The sequence below is a fragment of the Diadema antillarum genome, unplaced genomic scaffold, assembly GCF_040938485.1.
Source record: "Diadema antillarum isolate AM-2024a unplaced genomic scaffold, OU_Dant_1.0 scf00000074, whole genome shotgun sequence".
NCBI lineage: Eukaryota > Metazoa > Echinodermata > Echinoidea > Diadematoida > Diadematidae > Diadema > Diadema antillarum.
Genome location: NW_027270963.1, coordinates 4,143,709 through 4,165,778, shown reverse-complemented (window position 1 = coordinate 4,165,778; position 22,070 = coordinate 4,143,709). Strand labels below are relative to the sequence as shown.

General features: G+C 39.9%; 1 protein-coding gene across 1 annotated transcript; it reads left to right on the top strand.

Moving 5' to 3' along the window:
- The first annotated feature begins 354 nt into the window (after nucleotides 1-354).
- On the top strand, nucleotides 355-16,891 carry LOC139717296 (TBC1 domain family member 25-like). The gene is made up of 4 exons (XM_071628788.1): nucleotides 355-573; nucleotides 11,438-11,547; nucleotides 12,878-13,029; nucleotides 14,162-16,891. The coding sequence occupies exons 1-4, from the start codon at nucleotides 493-495 to the stop codon at nucleotides 16,057-16,059; spliced, it is 2,241 nt and encodes a 746-aa protein (XP_071484889.1). The 5' UTR covers nucleotides 355-492; the 3' UTR covers nucleotides 16,060-16,891.
- The last annotated feature ends 5,179 nt before the right edge of the window (nucleotides 16,892-22,070 follow it).

Sequence of the window (22,070 nt, the reverse complement as noted above, 5' to 3'; positions counted from 1 at the left end):
TAAACTTTTGTAACTATTAAACACAGCGGTGATACAGTACATTTATGTATTTGTATACGGTTGAACTAGTACAGTAACTGGGTACTAAAGTAGTTATTGAAAACAGATGCGTAGGCGTTTCATTGATGTTATGTTCATTGGATGCACATTATGATATTTCGCTGTTCCTAAACTTCAGCTCTACGTTGTGTGACGTGGCTGTGATCTCCTCCGACGAGGCGGCCCTGCAACAGCAGCAGAGTATAGTGTGTGTGTATAACGTGACTATTTTCTATGGGTATACACCACGGTGGCATGTGCATGTCAGTGCAGTATAGTACATGTATGCATGCTATGCTGGCTATAGTGAAACGATCTAGGGTTTCTGAAGGCGAAGCTTACGGAGGACTCTGTAAGAGTGCTTTCAAGATGTAATGGAATTGACCATTTTTCACATGGTTTCACTTTATATCAACGGGGATTGACGACCTTCTGAATACGAGGAAAGGAAAAATGAATGTCGTGGCTAAGATGGCAGGTATTGGTGGAAAGATGGGTATACGACGGAGAGATGCGATTAGAGTACAAGTCATGGTAAGGGAACAGTAGGCTCAGTGTCAGTGAGCTGAGCTAGTATGCATGTATTTGTACAGTACGCGCGTTGGGAGCGTTGGTGCCTGTAGATTTTATGTAGTCCCATGTCTTGAAGTTGCCGTAATGTTCAGTGTAAAATACCTTTCTTTTGTTGACCTCCGCAGTCCTGGAGAACTGCGGTTGATTCGCAAAAAGAAATTTAACGATACACTAATCGTCATGTACTAATGTTGTCAGGAGTATTGCCAGAGACAACAGATAAGAACCAAAAGAGTTAACAAAAGCGAAGAACAGAAATGATAAGGAAGACAGGGTTGGGTTTTGATCATGCAGCAGCACTGCGACTGGCACTGCCACCGCCAGCAGGTTAGCCCACTTGTGTCACTTGTGTGTATAGTGACAGGGCTCTGCTTAATACTATAGCAGCAGATAGCTACTTGGGTATGATCATGCAGCAGGTACCCGTCAATGTCGCTAATCAGGGGGCATTTCATGAAGTGTTACGGTCGGATATTTTTCTGACAAACTTTTAAAATTTATACAAGACAAGCTAGGCCTAGACCTACTGAAATCCTTGCATCTGGGGGGTGTTTCATCAATTTATTTTAGTCAATGCTGACAAGTTGTCAGTCTCTGACAATTTCAGTGAAATCCTTGGTTTTGATTGGCTGAGAAGCTCAGGTCACTGACTGTTACTATGGTGATTGTCAGAGACTGACAACTTGTCAGCGCTGACAACTTTGAAGTTTGATGAAACGGTGCCCAGGGGGGTGTTTCATCAACGGTGAGTTGGCTCAGTCGGTAGCGCGTCTGCCTCACGATCACGCGTCCCAGGTTCGAACCCGAGTCTGGACTGAGCAATGTTGTGTGTAAGCATACCGTCCCGGCGTCCCCTCTAGCAAGAGGCAAAACACTCTGTCCCTCGGATAGGACATAAAATGGAGGTCCCGTGTATAAGAGAGTAACAACTCATGCACATAAAAGATCCCGCTTCATTCATTCATCGCAAAGAGCAGGGTGTTTAACCCGGTGAAGTGGTCCCACCTCACATCCAATTGGACCCCATGGAAGACCAGCTTAACGTAGCTGAATATGGGCTATCCAGCCATCTCTCAGATGGAAATGAACAAACAAACAAACAAACGTTTGTCAGCGCTGACAATTTCAGCAAAATCCTTGGTTTTGATTGGCTGAGATGCTCTTGTCACTGACTGTTACTATGGTGATTCAAGTTGTCAGCGCTGACAAACGTTGATGAAACACCCCCACCCGATTGTTGGCTGAAAGCAAATATGTCCGACAACTTTGTTGGACAAAATGCTTCACGAAATGCCCCCCTGATTGGAATGAAGTTTAGCCACTTACTGGGTAGCTGTCATACTATCAGTGGCTCACACAGTGATTTGAAACTGTCATAGTACAGGATTAGGAATCAAGCTATTTGACCTTGCCAGCTACACAGGGAATGAAGCAGAGAGATATATGTAAGGATGATAAAAAAAGATAGTCTGTTAGTAGGAGAGCTGAATGGTATTGTATATTCTGGTTATTTACAAAGTCCTGAAAATTATGAATTTTGCAAAATTATGTAGGAATTATTCAGCCTGATATTTGGAAAATGTACCATGTAACCGCTCTTGAAAAATTTATCATCGAGTGTGATGCATAATTGCAAAGTCACATTATAAATACTTAATTCTGGACACAGTTTTCGTAATGGAATACATTGTTATCAATGTCTTTCACATGTTACAATGGTGTACATGTACTCATACACCAGAATCATTAGTACTGTTCATACCCACAATTAACAGTATGGCCATACACATTTGTACTGAGTGGACAACAATGAGAAAAACAGCAAATGAGGCTCAAATTTCGTATTGTACAGTACTGTAGAAGGTATAACATGAACATTTCGAACAATAAAGGTAGATCCATGTGATAAAATCTCGTCATAAATTGACCTCTACATCTGAGGTGAAAGGTGAATTTCTTAGCATTTCTCCATTTTTGTCACATTTTTGGTTATTTTGGCCCATAGATTATAATAGATACAAATTGTACAATGCTCAGTCATGCATGTGCACCAAGGTCAAAGGCTAGGTTTGACTTCCAGTGCCAAGGTTCAACCGTGTCAAGCTAGGTTCGACACTATTTACACTGTATGTCCCTAACTCATGGGGGCAGGGGGTTTGTGAAATAGGCAAATGAGTTGCAGACCCATACACTTTGGCATTGCAGACTCTAAAAGCTCTGATCATGTCATGTACATGTACAATTGTACATGTACAGAGTGTACAGTGTGAAGGTAGCTGATGTTGCAGGAACATAACAAAATAAAGGTTACTCTGCAGGTTTATTCTCCTTTTAGAATTTATGTTAATCTCCTGATATAGAATTTATATTAGTAATTATAAACCAGTCCGGGAAAGGAGGCCCCAGTCCAAGGATCATTTTCAACCACATTGTCTTACAGGTTATGCCGCTGGCAGTGGCAATTACAACTATGCAGCTCAGATTTTTTTTTTCTCTCTCTACTTCATGTCAAGTTGCTGTAAGTCTTCTCCATCTTTTTCTCTTCCTTTCACTTTCTCTTCATATTCCTCCTTCGCTACTCCCCCTCTTTATTCTCTCTTCATCTGAATATTCTCCTTTTCCTACATTCCTACGTCTTTTTCTGCTTCTTCTTTTGCTACCTCTAGTACCCCTTTACGTTCATCTTCATCTTCATCATTTCCTCATTTGCTTTCATTTTCCTTGTTTAGTGTTAGGGGTATGCTTGCAGTCTTCTATCAGGCATACATGTACATGATCAGTGACATCTAGCAGTGTACTAGTATTATTCACAGACCACACATAATGAAATAGAAATGCAGTCAAAACTTTTTTGTACTTGTGAGATTTTAGCAACAGCCTTGGCCTCAGATCGAGCTCTTGTAAATCCCATTTATTGGACTCTACCTTTTTACCCTTGTAATTTTCATGTTTGAAATAAACCATTCAAAGTATGCACTTCAAACTTTTTGTTTGATTTTGGCTGGTCGGCGCAAGAGCTGAACGCTGGTTGATGAAACTTGTTTACACTGTCCTTGTGAATGCGGCATTTGGTACAGATTTTGAATGTAAATAAAGTCTAAAGACTGTTCCAGTCAGTCTCATTAGGAAGAGAGATGCAGCTGCTTCATCCGTGCTGCATTGAGAGAGAAGACTACAACAGTTTGTGATGTCACAATTATTTAGTGGCATGCTACAATAAGGAAAATTTAAGGAGAATTCAACATGTATATATTTTCATTGTAAATATTGATATTATGTCAATTGTCATAGTCATTTGATAAAAGTTACAGTGCTTGTCTTACCTCCCTTGTTACAATGTATGTCAGTAACAAATGAAGAAAATGTTTATGTTGTGTAAAATAAACATCAAATTTTGTGAATCGTTATATTTTAGGTGAATCATGTCCCTGACATTTCACAGACTGATGTAGCCTCTCACATAAAATATTTCACAGGAAATTTGTAACCAAAGTTCTTCATATCACAGGTTTAGTATGAATTGTCATACTTTTCGTCAAATATCACTGACCTGTTTTACAAATCTTTTGAACTGCACTCACTGTTAATCAATGTAATTGGGCCAAATTCCCTCTCAGAACATTGTTGCCTTATTTCAGTGACTGGTGTTCCAAAATTATAAAAGTGTCCATAATGTCAATCAGATTGAGAAGTGGGAGGCTAGGTACATAGTGTATTGTGAAGTTAAACTTCTAGATATTACGTTATCTACATTGTATATAGCACGTGTAGAGGCAAACAAAAAAAATCTAGCACACATTGTTTATCAGATAATCACCTAGCCCTTTGCATCATATCATCATTTACTGTACAATCATATGCTTCATGATAAAAAAAAGGTGATTGTCCATGTATTCATGTGTGAGTGAGTAATGTCTGGAATGTGGATAATATTTTGTATACAACTGTATTGAATGTCATGTATACATATACTGTAGTGTGAATGTAAATTTATGTACCCATTGTATAGGTTATAACAAGGTATATGGATACATGTACACATATTCAACATAACACATGTGAAGTTAGTAGCCTTCTACAATTCAAGCAAAAGAAGAACATTCCCAGAAATGTGACATCACATGAAGAAGGCTTTTCCATGATATTCTTAGGCCCTAATGTCAAAGTTTTTTTGTTTTTTTTTTAACACTACAGCTGTAATTTTGATTTTCCTTGATGTTCGCTGACATTTGTTTGTGTCTCTTATTTATAAATGTACATGTAATATACTAACAAACACAAACAGAAGAAAACTGACCAGAAATTCATATAATTTATTAGTGGAAATATGAGCAAAGGAAATGGGGTTTCCACTGATTATTTATAAATGTTCTACCTACTTGCATTCAGCACAGCATGTCTCTCAAGAAATACAATGTAAGTTCTTCCCATGTACAGTGCACAGTCACAGTGTGTGGCTGTGACAATCAGTTAATGTGCAGTCTTCTCTGTGCTAGCATACGGAGTACTTTGTAACAAGTGGCTGTCATACGGTACTGAACAGTCTGGCCAGCTGGGAAGTAAAATCCCTGGCAGCAGACTGTTGGCAGCATGTGGGTTTCTTACAATATTTATTCACGTCACCGGTGGTACTTGTGCTATGCTTTCTGGCATATAGATAGTGTGTGTTTACTTTAGGCTTTATCACTGATCATTATTAGTCAATTGGCACCACTGTCTCTATATAATAGAATAATTATATTATTTTTATCAAATAAAGAATGGCCTTCGGAAAATAAAGTGTGTACACTTGGGGATATGTACCGTAAATATTATCTCATGGCAGCATGGGAGAATTCCCCCATGGGATTTACGTGTAGTTTATAAATATTACCAAAATGTGTTATTCACCTGTGAAATAACAAGTTGCTCAAATTCTTGTATACATTCTGAACTACTGTATGTCTTACCACAGGTTTGCGGGCAACTTGTAGCTGTTGGTATTTAGCACGTCTAGGTACATTCTTACCCAGTGTGAACATACAATGTATTCTGTGAGTGCCAGATGTCACTGAACAGATAAATTGTCCTTTGTAAGCATATGAATGTGGACACAATAGGGTAGTGCTACTCAGAAGACATTTAATCAGAATTTAACAAAATGTTTTTTCACACGTTTTTCCAGGGCACCAAAAGGATTTGCTGTAGCTTCCTCTTCAGGCATGGAGATTGCTATCGTTACAATAACATATCTTATAAACAAGTAGAGTAAATATGTAATTAACAAGAGTTTAAAGCGATGGTACCATGGTAGAGTATTGGTTGAGGCGGGAATTTAGCTTTTAACTTTTTACAAGATACTTACATGAGATGTAGAAACCTCTTTATGAGATGTTAAAGAGCATACAATTCTAAGAGGATGTTCATGTTTCTGGAAAATATTCTTGTACAGTGCAGTCCCATTACAACGAACACGGTTATAACGAAATTTCGTTAAAACGAAGTAAAACTTCTAGTCCCAAAATTATCGCCATTAAAGTCTATGGTACAATAATTGCTTACAGAACTTTATAACGAACACGGTTATAGGGAAATTTTCGTTATAACGAAGTCTTTTCTGAGCACCACTGACAAAGAAAAACAAAAGAAATGTGCTCCGTTATAATGAACTGAGGATCGCTTTTCAAAATAAGTAGCGGAACAAGCATTTGTGTATGTGTCTCTGCATGGGAGAAAGCGTCACATCACTGTGTGTTCGCTTGGTGTGTCATGCACAGTTTCCGAGTTGAACTTGCGTTATTGTAATACAATAAGCTGAAATTGAATAACTATTCGTTTTACTGTTCACACAGCTTTCCAGTGTATGACATCAAGTATTCAACAAACAGAATATCATATATGCGTGGCTTCCTTGTTTTTATTATTATATTGTATTTGTTTGGTTATAACGAAATTCCATTATAAGAAATAAAGAAAACTGCAAGTCTCGAGCATTTCGTTATAACAGGGGTGCACTGTGTACATGAAAACCTGCAGGTTTAATCAGCCAGATACAAATACTCTTTCAACTGTTCTTTTTTGAGTTGCAAGATACAGACATATCAGCTGCATGGTATTTCAATTTGAATTCACCAGTGATCTGAAAAGAAAATTGACCAGTTGATAGGCATTTTGTAGCCTAAGAGTGCAATGCACACCATCGTGAAGTTTGCTTCAAGAAGTATCTAGGGGAAATTAGATCAACAGAATGATACAGGCTCATGTAACTTTGACCTACATTGTACCTATGTAAACTACAATGAAAGTAATGGAATTCCAAGTTGTCATGTATTGCCACAACACAGTAGTATCAGTTGCAGTAACATACTGTACAATATGTGCATATTGGAGGAGATAATTTCACAGTCTCACTAGTCACTGATATTTTAAAACTGTACGTATACATACAAAATGTATATCTTCACTAAGATTACTGGTACTTTTCACAAAAAGTATGTTTCAACCCTAAAGGGTGCTGGAAGCATAATGTTCTAGGGTAATCAATCAAGCTTGTAACTACATATGCCAATAGCAGAAATTTGCACATGACACGCAAAAATTAACGTCGGCGTCCTCAATCGAGAGCTCCCTATTTTCAGCTTTCACTTCATGTGGTTATATCCAGTGGTAAAATAATTTTCTCAGCAGAGTAGAAATAACATGTAGACAATTATTTCCATGAAATGATAGTGGTAAAAGAGCAGCATATAAGGTCATTGTACTCTTGTCCTATGCATTATATCATGCATTATATCTCACAATTTTGTGACGTGTTCATCACGAGAAATAGCCATCCTGAAAATAGTGGATGTTCATGTAAATTGTAAGTTGATGTTTCAATAATCTGGATGGAGAGGTTTAAAAAGGGTGTGCTGCACTGCCATGCTGTACTGTGCTGGGAGTGTACCAATTGATAGCAATCACCTCTGTCATGAGAAAGTAAAAAAAAAAAGAAAAGAATCTACTGTACACTCAAAGCTCTTTTTTGGCCATCAGCTGCCCATACAGGGCCCAGACCCTGGGAGTGTGTGAAACTTGACACTAGCCAAACAACTAATGACTGGCTATTAGTACCTGTGCGATGATAAAATGCAGGCCATCACATCAGTTCCAGATGGATGGGCAGCCCGCTCCCTCCTGATCGTTTAAAATTCAGGCTTGGGCAAATGTCCTCTGCTGGTATGCATAACATGGTCTCCCCGTTGAGTAAGCATACGTGCATGTCAGCATGGATGAGTGCACTTTTTAAACATTATTTGACCCTGTTTTTATCAAGGGTACTGACACGAAAGGCGCAAAGACATCATCATGACTTTACAAACTAGAAAAGCACTCTGAGAGCGTAGACCTCCGCCAAGCAGCTACTTCATTTCCACCGATGATTTTGCTCTTCCACAGAGATCAGTGATTTCCACTCATACACGTACCATTACATGCTGAAAAATTGCCCAATTTCCCAATATAGAAGCCTTTGTTACGTCATAAACCTTCAGCTGCGCAGCGCACCTTGCCCTAACAGAAACTAGAGCACGCACTTCAGTGCACGTATAAAAACCTAAAAAATGCGCAGCTTGAACTCCCAAGTTCATTGACCCTACCTGCCTTAATATAAAAAAATCCTTCATAAAATCCATAAAAATTTCCGGATCACTGCCAAAATTTAATCGTCTGTTCCTTGTGTCATTTTCAACCTTTCCTGCAAGTTTCATCTAAATCTGTGCACAAATTTTTGAGTTATTTTGCACACAGACAAACAAACAAACAAACAAACCAACGGTAATGAAAACATAACCTCCTCCCTTGGAGGAGGTATGTAATTATATTTTCTCTAACTTGCCTGAATGAGTGTGTGGGTATGAGCCCACTTACAAAACTGCTGTTGACAGGCAAGCATCTTCTTTATCCATTTTATGTGCCCAATACCGAGTTCTAGTTTGCTATGTCAAGCATGGGAGTGGATATGTAGCATGCTGTAAATCAGATCATACAGTCTACATATCATTTGTTTGAATGATAGCTTTTTTTATTAAAGAAAAATCCAGAGTGATTTTGTGGTTTTCTAATACCTTGTCACGTACATGTATGTCACTTACCTTTTGTATTATACAAAAGCAAACTGAACAGATTTAGATTTTGAGTGATAGGTTATGAATCAGCTAATTACTTCTTGGATTTATGGTAAAGTTTTTTTTTTTTTTCTTGTTTCATTGAAGATGAAGGTAATATTCTAAAATGGTACAATTTATTCATTGAAGTTGGGAACTGAATGATGAAATGGAATCAAAGTCCATACAAGGAGATGGTCAAAGATACATGTATGTGCAGATATGTGTATGGTCATTCCATGTGGTATCAACAACAAAAATCTTATAGCAATTAGTAGTCAAGGGCAAACGTTGTAAATGCTATTAGGATTTTAACTCAGTATGCACAAAAACATTGTACTGTATAAGCTGCATTGATATTATGCAACAGAGTGCTTGAAGGTAATCTTAAAGGGATCATATAGTTTTGGTTGAAACCTAACTAGGGGTTTCTAACATTTTTTGCTGAGATAATGAGAAACCTCTTTTAAAATGTGAAAGAGCATGTACTGTACATGGTGTACACACAAGTGTACATGGACAGTGTACATTGTAATTCCAAGAGGAATTCAATGTTTCTTTGGTGAAAATTGGTTTTGAAATGGCTGAGATATCCAAAACAGAACAATCCTACTAAAAGATGGGACCCACCTTTAGCGTATCACCTATTGTGATTGTCAAAATCTGTCTTTTTTTTAAATTCTTCTTTCTTTCTGGCACATTTTGTGTCGTGAACAATATCTCAACAATGACATTACGGAATGACATGAAATTTTCAGTCAACATTCATGACAATATCTAGCCACAATAACATGTTCATGACAATAACATATCTCTGACGTCATCTAGGCGCCATTTTGTGATTGTCAGACAATGTCACATGATCGATCATAAGTTCATAACTAAATGTCATTTCTATATCATTTTCGTTTAGGTCATGCCTGATCGTTCATTACTATGCTAATTACCCAGGTCATCATGACGCGCGCGTCAAAATTTTAAAATGCTCAAAATGACTTCCCAATGGGAAATCTCGAAGTTTCAGACAATTATAAGCGTTCCAAACAATTCCGCCCGTTCGCGTCCGTCCGCGCACGTTTTCGAGCGCACAGGGCATCAGCAACTTGAAAATGCACATTCCTGATACATTGAGTAACAATATCCATTGATTTCCGATCAATTTTGACCTATAACAAAGGAATGCACTGGTGTCAAGTTGGGCATTGACTTTTCCCCCTGTTATATCTATACATTGTTTTTTTGTCTTACCATTTCCATGGATGTTCCGTGGCCGAGTGGTTAGAGTAACGGTTTCGCATGCACGCATTTGAGGGATCGATGCTCGCAGGACACTTTTATTTTTGATTATTGTTTAACTCTTTTCAGATAACGTTTCATATTCACATTCTTTTCGTTGTCGACCACGGATGATCAGTATCTAATATCAACCCAGCGTATCACCAACTCGTCTTCAGTGAGGAGTTTCATGTCTCGTTTCACTTTGTTTTTGAAGGTCTCAGCAATTCCAAAACAGATTTTCATGGAATAAACTTTGAATTTCTCTTAGAATGGTGTGCTCTATACTATTTCATAAGTGGTTTCATGGTATCTTACAAAACATTAAAAGCCCAATCCTCATGTCAACTAACATTATACCATCCCTTTAAGCTTCATGTGTGTGAGGGTAGGATTGAAAGGATAGGGTCAAATCCTGACATCAAGGACATATTTGACTTGGATTAGACTTTTACCGTCCGGAGTGATAGACAAAATGTGGAATGTTCTATGAGTACTTCAAAATGTGAAGATGAGGTGCAGGATGGTATAAGAAAGAGCAACATTTTGATACATTCAAATGCTTTTCTCAGGAATATCAGACTTCATGGGAGAGGAGGGAGAGGGCAGTCTTTGTTTCTTTTAGAAACAGTTAGACCCCGTTTACAGTGCGAGGGGCTGAGCCGCGGCCGAGCCCGCCTTCATTTCAGTGTAAACGCACAAAAGGCCAAATGCGGGGCCAAAATTGGCCGCGCATTTGGCCACGCTCTGGAGGTGGTCTTGGCCGCGGCTGAGCCGCGGCCGAGCCCGGCCTTTTCTCACTGTAAACGCAAACTGGGCTAAATGCGTGGCCAATTTTAGTGTGGCTTCCAAACCCTCTGCCTGTACTATTTCGTTACTCAGGATATTAACCCCCTCAACGTCGAAAACTAGTATACAGTAGTTTAAGGTGGTTTTGTCCTGCAAAGGATTTTTCCTTCGGCAAAGGCCTTTGCCAGAACGGCGACTTCGTCGCCACGGAATTCATTTGGCAAAGGGTCTGAAAACCAGACTATACCAAATTGCATTTGTTTACAAGCAGAGCGCCACTGCGACAAAATATTGAAAGGTTTGAATGAAAAGCGCGGCCGAGCCCAGTAGTGTAAACGGACAAAATTGCGGGGCTCGGCCCCACAATTGAGGCTGGGCTCGGCCTTGGCTCGGCCCAGCCCCGCACAGTAAACGGGGTCATAAACTGCTTGTAATATGCATGCAATGAGCACTATATTTTCCCACAACAGGAGTGCAAGGCAACTGTGACTCAAGTGTTGCTGTTGTCTGTCTATTCTTATCATTTCTTTTGCATGACTGCTTGCATTATGTTTACCATGCAGTACATTTTACACGGAACATACATATTATCGTTTTTGTTTTGTTTTGTTTTGTTTTCCTTTTGGTCTTGTTAACAGAAATGCTCAGGGCTCCATCAGCCAGAGTACAAGAGCTTTAGCATTGACCCAGAAATCACCAGCTTTGATATGCTGCAGCTGCTCCTCATGCAAGCCTTCCAACTCAAGATGTAAGTTGCATAATACGGAAATGTGTTGCATGTTTGTCTGTTTGAGCATGTGTTTTAACTTTACTGCTTATGTTCGCAGCAACCATTTAAATCTCAAATATGGCTGTGTTTGATTTGTGTGCCAGATATGTGTGACTGTACGCCATTGTTCTTATTAAAGGCTCTGCCATGTACCGTTTCAGGAAGCTTGAGTTTTAATTTGCCCTACTGGCCATTCATCAGGGATGACAATTTCATTGTGCTGTGACACCGCAGTTAAACTTAATATATTATTGCGATTCAAAAGAGTTGTTAAAAGACTGGTTGTTCTCTTCTTCTTTTTCTTTGTGGTAAGAATTTTGATTTCAAGTGGTGTTAAAGGGGCTGTACAGTACTGGGTGAGGTGGGGATTCATGTTTTTTACATTCCTAAGTGAGATAATGAAAAACCTCTCATGAAATATGAAAGAGCATGTAATTTTAAGAAGGATTCAACGTTTATTTGATGAAAATTGGTTTTTAAATGACTGAGATATAAAAAAAAAGTGATTATAATAAAAGGCGACAGGCCACAACTTTATTAGGATCTCTTTGTTTCACTTTGTTTTGGGATATCTCGACTATTTCAAAACCGATTTTCATCAAATAAACTTTTGATACCCTTTAGAATTGCATGCTCTTTGACATCTCATAGAGTGGTTTCTGAATATCTCGCAAAACGTTCAAAGCTAAATCCTCACCTCGACCAGAACTGTACACACCCTTTAATATGTCTGTGAGAGCTTGATTTGAGCAGATCAGGATTAGGGGGAAGTTTATGAATACTATTTCCTTGATACAGCATTGCAATGATGTTGATGCTGCTATTCTATTACCACATTCTGTATCAAAAAAAAAGTTTTGATGCTGTGTGTTGTTTATAGACACTGTGGCACATCCTTTTACAGGAAGTGCCCGAGCAGGAAGTATTGGAAGTGGCTTGGTTCAGGAGGACACCAGGAAGATAACAAACAGTTAGGAAGGCCTCTAGGGGCTATCTCTAGTCCCTTGCAGATTAGGTACCACAGATCCTACACTTTATCCAATGCATGTTATCATAGCTTATGCCACATTGTGTTGGGAGGAGTTCTAGCTGTCGAGAAAACGCCAAAATCCAAAAGGAATTGTACACAGACTGTGCATGGTCATGAATGAAAACTTCCCTCTGTGACTGACCTGAGAGAATCACCAAAAGGATGCAGGTACAAATAGTATTGATTGTGTTGTGTGTGTGTTTTGTTTGTTTGTTTGTTTGTTTGTTTTTTGCAGAGAGATACAGTGTTTTGATGTATCTCGATACTATTCTCTTGCAGGGGTTTCACCATCACGTATCTGTCCCATGATGATAGCGGTCATGAGGTCTACCTTTCTATGCTGTCTGACTGGGACCTAGACGCAGCCATCTGTGGGGCTTCCGACCCCTGCCTGAGACTTAAGGTGGATGCCAAGCCATTCGAGGGACCAGGTAAGACACCCAGAGGTCAGGGCTTGCCCGCAATGGTCACATAAAACAATATAGTACTTCCTTGTTTTGCTTGATTACAGTGAGACCACTGCAACCAGGATAACTTCCTGGGATGGGACCACTTCCTGTCATCAAGTACATGTTCTCCTTCTATTTCAATACTGTGCTTGTTGCCAAGTTTGCTTCACTCACTTCAAAGCAAGATAACTTGTAGAAAGATCTGATTACTACATGAAATATTATGTTAATCCACCCTCAAAAAATAGTGTGCCAAGGAAAACTGGTTGTTTGAAATTGTGCATTTCATATTGGATTATCACATTTCATATGGGATTATCACATTTCATATGGGATTATCGTAGCAAATGTTTTGATGTGCTATCATGCGGTTCTATTCTAACCGTTCACCAAATCTACGAAGTGTATATGCTTGAAGTTTCTGGTATTTTCTGTTATGTAGGAGCAGCTACTTCTGTAGCGTCAGTTATGCTCAGATTTTCATCAAAAATACTCATCTTATCTTGCCTGTGATCTAACTGTAGCAAAAGCAATGCTTACCAGGTATATATACAAACTGTTAATGTGGAGAATACTGTGTACAATTGTGCGTCATATATTTAGTGAGTCTAATTTTTTCACAATAACAGGACTTCGCAACAATTTGGCGAGTGGTTAAATTTGCGATTGTGGAGTACAGTCTGGAACGATGAAATGTACTCCTTGCTCATCACATTCATGTCGTGATCAGAGTTAATATTTTCATGTGTTTTTAAATTCTTGCGAAATTCACGAAAATAAAAACCTCACAAAATATTTGGTGTATACAGTAGTCACCAGTATAGAAATATACAGTATTGTGGTGTGAAAATGGGGGTTTCTCAGATACATTTTGTAAGTGATGCCAGCTACATTGTACAGTGACAGTGAAATGCCAACATCTACACATTGTACCTGTAATGCCACTATTTACATCAAAGACCTTTGTTGTAGTCAGTGTGTTAGTGAAGTTTTGAAATACCTGAGTGGTGAGAACCAGGGGTCACAGTCAGTAAGTTGACTTTTTGCTGCCATGCCAGGCTAGGAGATTGCCAAAGAATTGATAATGATAATGGTATTGTCATTTGGTTGGCAGGACTCTTGGAGGACTGGGATGTCATTACGGGGATGGAAGCACCAATGCACAATTCCAACGATCGCAGCCACTCTGTGCCGCTCGTCGGCGCATTCATGGATCAGGTGGGGAAGACATTCAATCGATTTCAGCGTATCTTCACCACCAATGACGACACTCCCGAGGAGAAGTATGAGATGCCTATGCGACCCCTGGACGACCAGGAGTTCTGGTCATTCCTCGATCCCCTGGGCCGTCTAGAGAGGCCCCATGAGCTCCGCATCAGGGTGTACAAGGGAGGGGTGGAGTCATCGCTGCGCAAGGTTGTCTGGCGCCATCTGCTGAATATATACCCTGAGGGCATGACGGGCAATGAGAGGCTGGAGTACATTCGCACCAAGTCACAGGAGTACGAGAGGCTCCGAGACAGGCTTCTCAATGACCCCCGTGACGACTTCAAGAACATCAAGAATATGGTTCGCAAGGACGTTGTTCGGACTGACCGCCTCGAAAAGTTTTACGCTGATGGCGATGAGAACCCAAATGGGAAAAAGCTGTTCAATGTGTTGACGACCTACTCTCTTGCACATCCTGATGTGTCTTACTGCCAGGGGATGAGTGACCTGGCCTCGCCCATTCTCTATGTTATGAAAGACGAGGCACAAGCCTACATCTGTTTCTGCAGTCTGATGAAACGTGTGAAAGGAAATTTCATGCCAGATGGCCACGCCATGTCAGTCAAATTCCTGCACCTGACAGAGCTCATCCGGTGTCTGGCTCCGGACTTCTACGAGTACCTCAAGGAGCAGAATGCTGATGACCTGTACTTCTGCTACAGGTGGCTGCTCCTGGAACTGAAGAGAGAATTTGCTTTCCAGGATGCCCTTAGGATGTTGGAGATCATGTGGAGCTCTCTTCCACCAGATCCCCCGGCTGATGGCGTTTGTCTTAATGGTCCTTCCACTGGGAACTCACCATCTGCATATGCTATAGATAGAGTCCGCTTCCGTTTCTCACGCCTGAGAAGCTCCTCTAAAGACAGTCTTGGCAGCCAGAGTAGCCTGAACAAATCTCAGCACTCGCTGGCAGGACGCACTGATAGCAGTTCCATGGACCACCTCAAGGAAGAGGATCAAGACAAAGGATCTGAAGTGAAGCACACAGAAAGGGAGCACTCAGGATCTGATGGTAATCACCATGATGAGGATAATCCAGGCAGCCAGTCTGGGGGAAAATCAGAACCGGCTGAAAAGAAGGCTAAGCCATCACAGCCCAAAGGTTATAGAACTGAACTCCACATTGAAATAAGCCAGAATTCAGAGAGCAGCAAGATTTGCAGGAATGCAAACTGTCCAGACCAGCATGCTTCTGAGCACCCTTTGGACACAGCGAGAAAGAGCCCCCCGACAAGCCTTGCCTTTTACCAGAAATCCAGTGATGAGATGACGTCTCCCGGAAGTGAGAGTTCGCCTCTGTTGTCTTCTCACCCATTGTCTCCCCCTCCCAAGTCTCCCCAGAAAGCTCGACCCATATCGTCACCCATCAAGTCACCTGGAAAGTCCCCTACCTCCCCCTCTCACAGTCCCTATCGGGGCTTGCCCGCACCGCAAGACTTTGGGGGAGGGAATCCTTTCATGATGTTTGTGTGTGCAGCCCTCTTGCTGGGACAGAGCAGGCGAATCATGGCCAACCGGATGGACTACAATGAAATGGCCATGCTGTTTGACCGCATGGTTCGGAAACACCACCTGGGCAAGGTTCTCCATCACTCCAGGGCACTCTACTTAGAGTACCTGCTCTCAGAGGCAGCAAAGCCCCAGGTCCAAGTTGTAGGTACCAAGGACATGGGCAAGGATGGTCCTGGAGGGGTGTCGGGTCTCAATGGGTCAGCTGCTGCCACTTTCCAAGGCTCCTGCTAAGTATTCTCAAGCTGATCACGGCACATATCTCGCTGTCTGTAATACTTTTTGTCCTGACTTGTCTTATGATATGTTTTGTTCCATGTATTTAAGCCAACCTTCTCATTGAAAGTATTATTTCTGGTTGTAAAATGTATGGTTTAAATTTTGTTACATGCTAAGTCATTTATTTCCCGTCAATTTGCTTCAGTGTGGTTCCTAACAATTCCTGTTTGCTGTAATTTTGAGAGGCCTATGTTGTAGAGAGGAGCGTAGGTAGAAGAACAACATGAAACTAACTCCTGTAGATGAAATATAACCAATACAATAACCTATAACATGTATAGAAGAGATGACTGTAATACAAGTTGATGCACCGCGTAGGGTGCTTAGGCATCTGTCATGACTGTGCACTTTTTTCCAAATGGTGCAGTGATTGGGCATTATCTACAAATAGTAAAATCTTTTCATGCTATGCTCCACTTTGTGCCATGCAAGTGGGTCTGCTTTGTATGGATTCATGATATGGTTGCAAAACATTCATTGTGAGCCCGCTTTCTTGACATCACAATTCTTGTATTGAAATGGGGGCCTCCTCACATACAAGAACTTTTGTTCAGTTTGGGCAAGTGGTGTTCACATTGTGACAGATTTCATTTTTTTTTTTTCACCTGCACACTGCAGATTTTGAATTGAGAGGTTTTTATTGGATGACATCCATTGCAGCCCGCAGGCTGAATTGCGGACATTTTAAATTAGATACATGTTGTGTAGTGATTGGCTCAGTTGTGTTCTGCTGCGAGGTCAAAGTCACATGACTGGTACTCTTATACATGTACTTCATTGTTGTATCAAGTGATGACATAATACATTGTATACCGTATGTGTACATATATATGTGCAGTCCTACAGGAAATAGTACTAACCATTGATTTAAATGCAGCATTGATCAAATCAGTACTACATTATTTACACTCCAGGCATGGGCAATGACCAGATTTCTGAAGACTACATTTTGAATGTGGGATAGTAGAATGATGCAGATTTACTCTGTCCTTTTAGTACACCAAGTTTGACAGCCCCTGGCATATGTGAAATCCTCCCTCAAAACTCAAGCGACTTCTCATCTGATATGTTTCATTATTCATATCATTATACTATTTCTTTTGGCTGTGACACACTGTCTGTTATGTGCAAAGGCCCCTCCCTGTAGAGATGAATCTCACTGATATATTAGAATAACTGTAACAATCTATAGCGTACTACTTTTCATGTACATTCTTTTTTTTTTCATTTGTGATGTAAGACTACTCATGTTGAAAGTGTAGTGCCATAATTCTTTATGGCTGGCTGTCAGAGCAGAAAATTTACACAAACAACTTACATATTCACTAGATCATGTGGTTTGGGAATAAATGCTGGTATGATCATATCGTTGAGTATTACATGCTGACAAGAAAGAATGAGAGAGAGAGAAAAAAAAAACCCACTGCACTTTTAGCACATGCATAGCAAGCGTGTATGGTGATAATCCTTTGCTGGGTAGTAATTCAATGTTATTGATCTGCATTCCTTTTGAGCATGTGACTGGCCAGAGATTCTCCGCTTTGTGATCAGCAAAAGCTGGTGGTTGCACAGCTGTTCCACTCCTTCTATCTTTTGCCAAATGTGTCATAGTGGTGTTATTCCTTTTTTTTTTTATGTTTAGTTTTACATTTTTAACACTTGTGCTGAACTGGATATAGCTGAAGCAGACGTAGTGATGCGCACTTACTGTAGTGACATTTACATTTATGTTTGGGGTAGATTGGGTTTCTCGTTCGTCTGTTTTTTGTTTCTTTGATTATTTGTTTTGTTTTGTTGGGGTTTTTTTTTTTGGTGAAACTGCTCAACTTTCCTGGTAGAGATTGTTCAGTTATGTAACATTTTGGATGGGGGATTGGATAGAGTCAGGTTATTAGCAGATGGGTGGGATAACTCCCTCGAACATACAGTATTGACACCCTTGTGGTTTTGGACTTAAGATATCATGTGACATTTCTCCATCATTATCATAGATTTTCATTTTGAGAAAGATTGGATTCAACTGTACATTCCATTTCCTTTAGGATTGATGAGCAGCACATATGGGGGGCGGGGGAGGAGCTGTGTCATCATCCTCATTGTGGTGTTGCTAGCCTGTTTGCATGAGGTTTTGATAATTTCTACTCCCCTCAGAAGAGCAAACTCAGAATGGCTGTCATTAACTGACAACACATACATAATACGTTACTTTTTAAGTAACCAGTAATAGTTCTTTTCCTCAAAAGTGACAAAATTGTTGTATTTACATCTTGCCATGAATGCAGAAGCACATAGTTTAACACTGCCATTGCCATTCATATTTCCCTCTTTTTTTATTACCATGATAGCTGTACCACTTTTTTCTCTGTCTTTTGTTGTGATAGAGAAAAAGTTGCCATGTTTTGTCAGCATGCCCAGTGTCCCCTCTCCCATCCTCAGAGTGTATATGTGGGACTAAGCAGACACCAGTGAGCTGTATAGATGTGTTGATATTGTGTGTATTCAGCATAGATAATGTATCTACTGAGGCAAAGTGCATTGCTTTTGCTCTATAGATGTATTGTTTCTCGGTGGATTTTGTAAAAAAGTACTGACATTGTATTTACATGTGGAAGCATTGTGAACGTTTATTGAGCAAACAAGTTGAGATATGATTACGGTTTTGCAAGTGGACCGTCTGTTAGATGTTTTCTCTTTCTAGTCTAAAGTACGGATATTTTTGCAGTTCTTTGTTTTTGTTAAGTTATGGTTCAATAGGATCTTGTTTCAGCAATTATCTGTTACATGCTTGAAGCACTGTAGTCATCATAGATTGACATACAATAACTGTATAAAAAGATACGTGATGTCATTAGCCACAACTCAGCCCACACACAACTTTCCACCTGGTTGCGATAAGACTGCAGACAAATTGTACCCATGTTGAATCATATTGGATATTTGATCCTTTTTGACATGCCCCAAACCTAACATGCAAATTCGAACTTTTTACCATTGTCAGATAAAAATTTATACTCTTTATCCATTTTTGAAAAAAAGTTAGTAATATGACATCACAGATTGCAAATGGGGCATGATGTTACTGCAGGGTATAGACAGTTTGTGAGCAAATATGATCACATTCATGATTGCTCTCGGGTAGTATCTTGTATGTGGGTTTTGTTATGTTGAGCATATCACTTGGACTTTCATTATTAAAAGTGCTCCTTTTGCTTTTGTAAGTGATTGTTGTGTTCATGTTATTGAGGCTAAGCCATAAAAACAAAATTATATGAGATTTTACACATAGCATGATGCCTATATTGATAAGAATATGATATTGGCTGGTTGTGAGAGGGATATAGAAATATATTGCCCGCACCAGGAACATCTTGTGCAATTTTCAGACAAACACTGAGGAACATGATGTTAGCTTGTAGTGGGGGTGGGGGGGGGGGGATGGGACATTCAAAATTGCTTGAGTTAGGAATGTATTGCACCAGTCACAGTTAGACAAGTGCAGTGTTGTCTTGCGAAAGCTTTTGTTTTTGTTTTCATTCCTTTTAAACAGTGGCAGGCCACTATCATGATAATGAGTTTTCACATGGCATTCTGTCTGTGAAAACATGAAAAGCATATGGATTTATTTGCAAATGCCATTCTCCCCCATGATTGATATCACCAAAAGGACCTTCGTACTGCTAGATATGGTATCAGGCCTGATTATGGCTTACCCAAGTAATGTACAATTTTAACTCTTTCAGTGAGAAAGTATATCAGGTGGAAATTGGTTACTTTCTTCTTTTTTTCTTCTTTTCTTTTTATTAGTGGGTATTTAAGTGTATGTATGTGAAGTTCTAATTCATGGGAACTGGTCACCTATGTTACTGTGATTACCTTTTTACTCAGTTGTGAGGCTAATTTATGGGAAAACAGTACGTAGGCCCTACACTGCCAGGCCTGCTCCCCACAGGCCCTATGTCATCAAATACCGACAACTACCTGTGGCAGAAAATGGCTTTGATGTTGCCACTTCACCTCACTCAATTTGCATCAGTGCAATGCTGTAATTAAGTACTGACCCCCCCCCCCCCATGCACACACACACTCGCACAGCTTTGTTAATGTAATTCGCAAATGAATTCCTAATGAATCGTGAAAGTTTGTCCTTGAGATACAGTCAGCCTGCTAGAATTACAGTTAGTTGCCAAATTAATTGCCCAAGTGTAACATTTTTTAAATCATATATTTGTAAGTCAGTATATTGTGACGGTTGATGCTCAAGTGAATTCAGGTCTCTGCCACTGTGTGTGGCCATGGTAGGATCTACCTATGAATGATATTTGTCAGCATAAATGGTGTTATAACATGTTTAAAACTAGGACCACTGAAAACATTTGAGGTTTGCTGGCTCAAAAGTCATAGATCAAATTTAAAAAAGGTGCAATGGACAACACTTTCTTGGTTAGGTTGAGGCTTTTGAATACAGGCAGAACCAGACGTTTCAAAATAAACGGATGGAAAAGGAATGGTAAGAGGAGACCAATTGATCAACATCAATATGTTCCTTTCTCAGATTTTTTTTTTGTCAAACTCTTTCTTACCAGCCTCTTTAACAGAGCTACCAAGTCTCACGCATTTTGCGTGAGACTCAAGCATTTAGAGTCCGTCTCACGATCTCACACATGGCACCCATTTTTCTCACGTATTGGGTGAAGTCTGCAACTTGGGCCTATTAATAATGAGCGTAGCTCAAAGGATTAAAGTGATTGTTGCAATTGAAGGTATATTTCCCTTTTGTCTTTCAAAATAAGTAAAAAATAGTCACTTAAGTATGCACCTCATCACACCATTAAGAGCTAAAAATTGAAAAAGCTCCCTACTAACCCCTCCCACACCCTCGCCCGTGGGCATGTGCGCGCGCCAAGACGTTGAGTCATGAAAATCTCACTCATAAAAATTTTTTGAACTTGGCATCCCTGCTTTAAATGGAATGCACATTTTTCACATTGTACAATTAGCACTAAGTTTGGTGGATGTGCAGTGTGTAGGGCATTACAAAACCCTTGCCATGGAATATGTGACATGTATAAGTCAGCATAGGACTGCTAAGCACTGTTATATCATCGGTATACACCATGTGTAATGTAGGGTGATTAACCACCGTGGGTAAGGTTGCAAATCGGTGCAATGCAAACAACGGCGTAAGGTGAGCTCTGACACAAGTAGTGACCCTCACACAGGGTGTACATGTCGATGTGTGATATTCATCCAAATATCATTAGTTTAATAGCACAAATGTGCAAAATGGCTGTGCTGTAGTACAAATGCATGTTTCAGGCAAACTTGTGTATCGGTATTCTTCATGGCCGATAAAGTGTATTACCGGCGTTTATGAGATCCCTTGTTCATGGTGTCTATGTGATGAATCCTGAAAATGTCATAGATTAACAAGGCAAGAGTAAGTAGCGGTGAATGTAGTGTATACATTGAAATTTATTATGTATATCGCTGTTTGTATTCATGAAATGTCTTTTGTTTTACTTGAATGCGCATTGGTGAGCACTTCAGAAGTGCTACGTGTAGTATTTGCAGTCCATATTATTGAAGCCTGATTGTATATTTTGTGTTGTAGAAACTACTGATGTGATAAATCAAACAAAAAGTACTACAAGTACCTTGACCCTCTTTCCCTGGCCCTTTCATCTGGCCTCTTAGAGAAAGTTGATACAATTGTCATGTTCACACGCTGTTCCCAGGGGCGGATCCAGGAATTCCATAAAGGGGGGGGGGGGGGGTGCCTTTACAAAATTAAAGGGGGGGGGCATGGTGCATTCAACTCCCTTTTTTTTTCTTTTGTTGTAACTGGATCCACCACTGGTTCCTAAACTTAGTTTAGGTCCAAAACTTAACTCTCAATGATTAGCATGAACCTTGCTTCTTGTTCGCTTCCGGGTCAACCTCCAGCTGCACTATTTTGTGTGGTCATT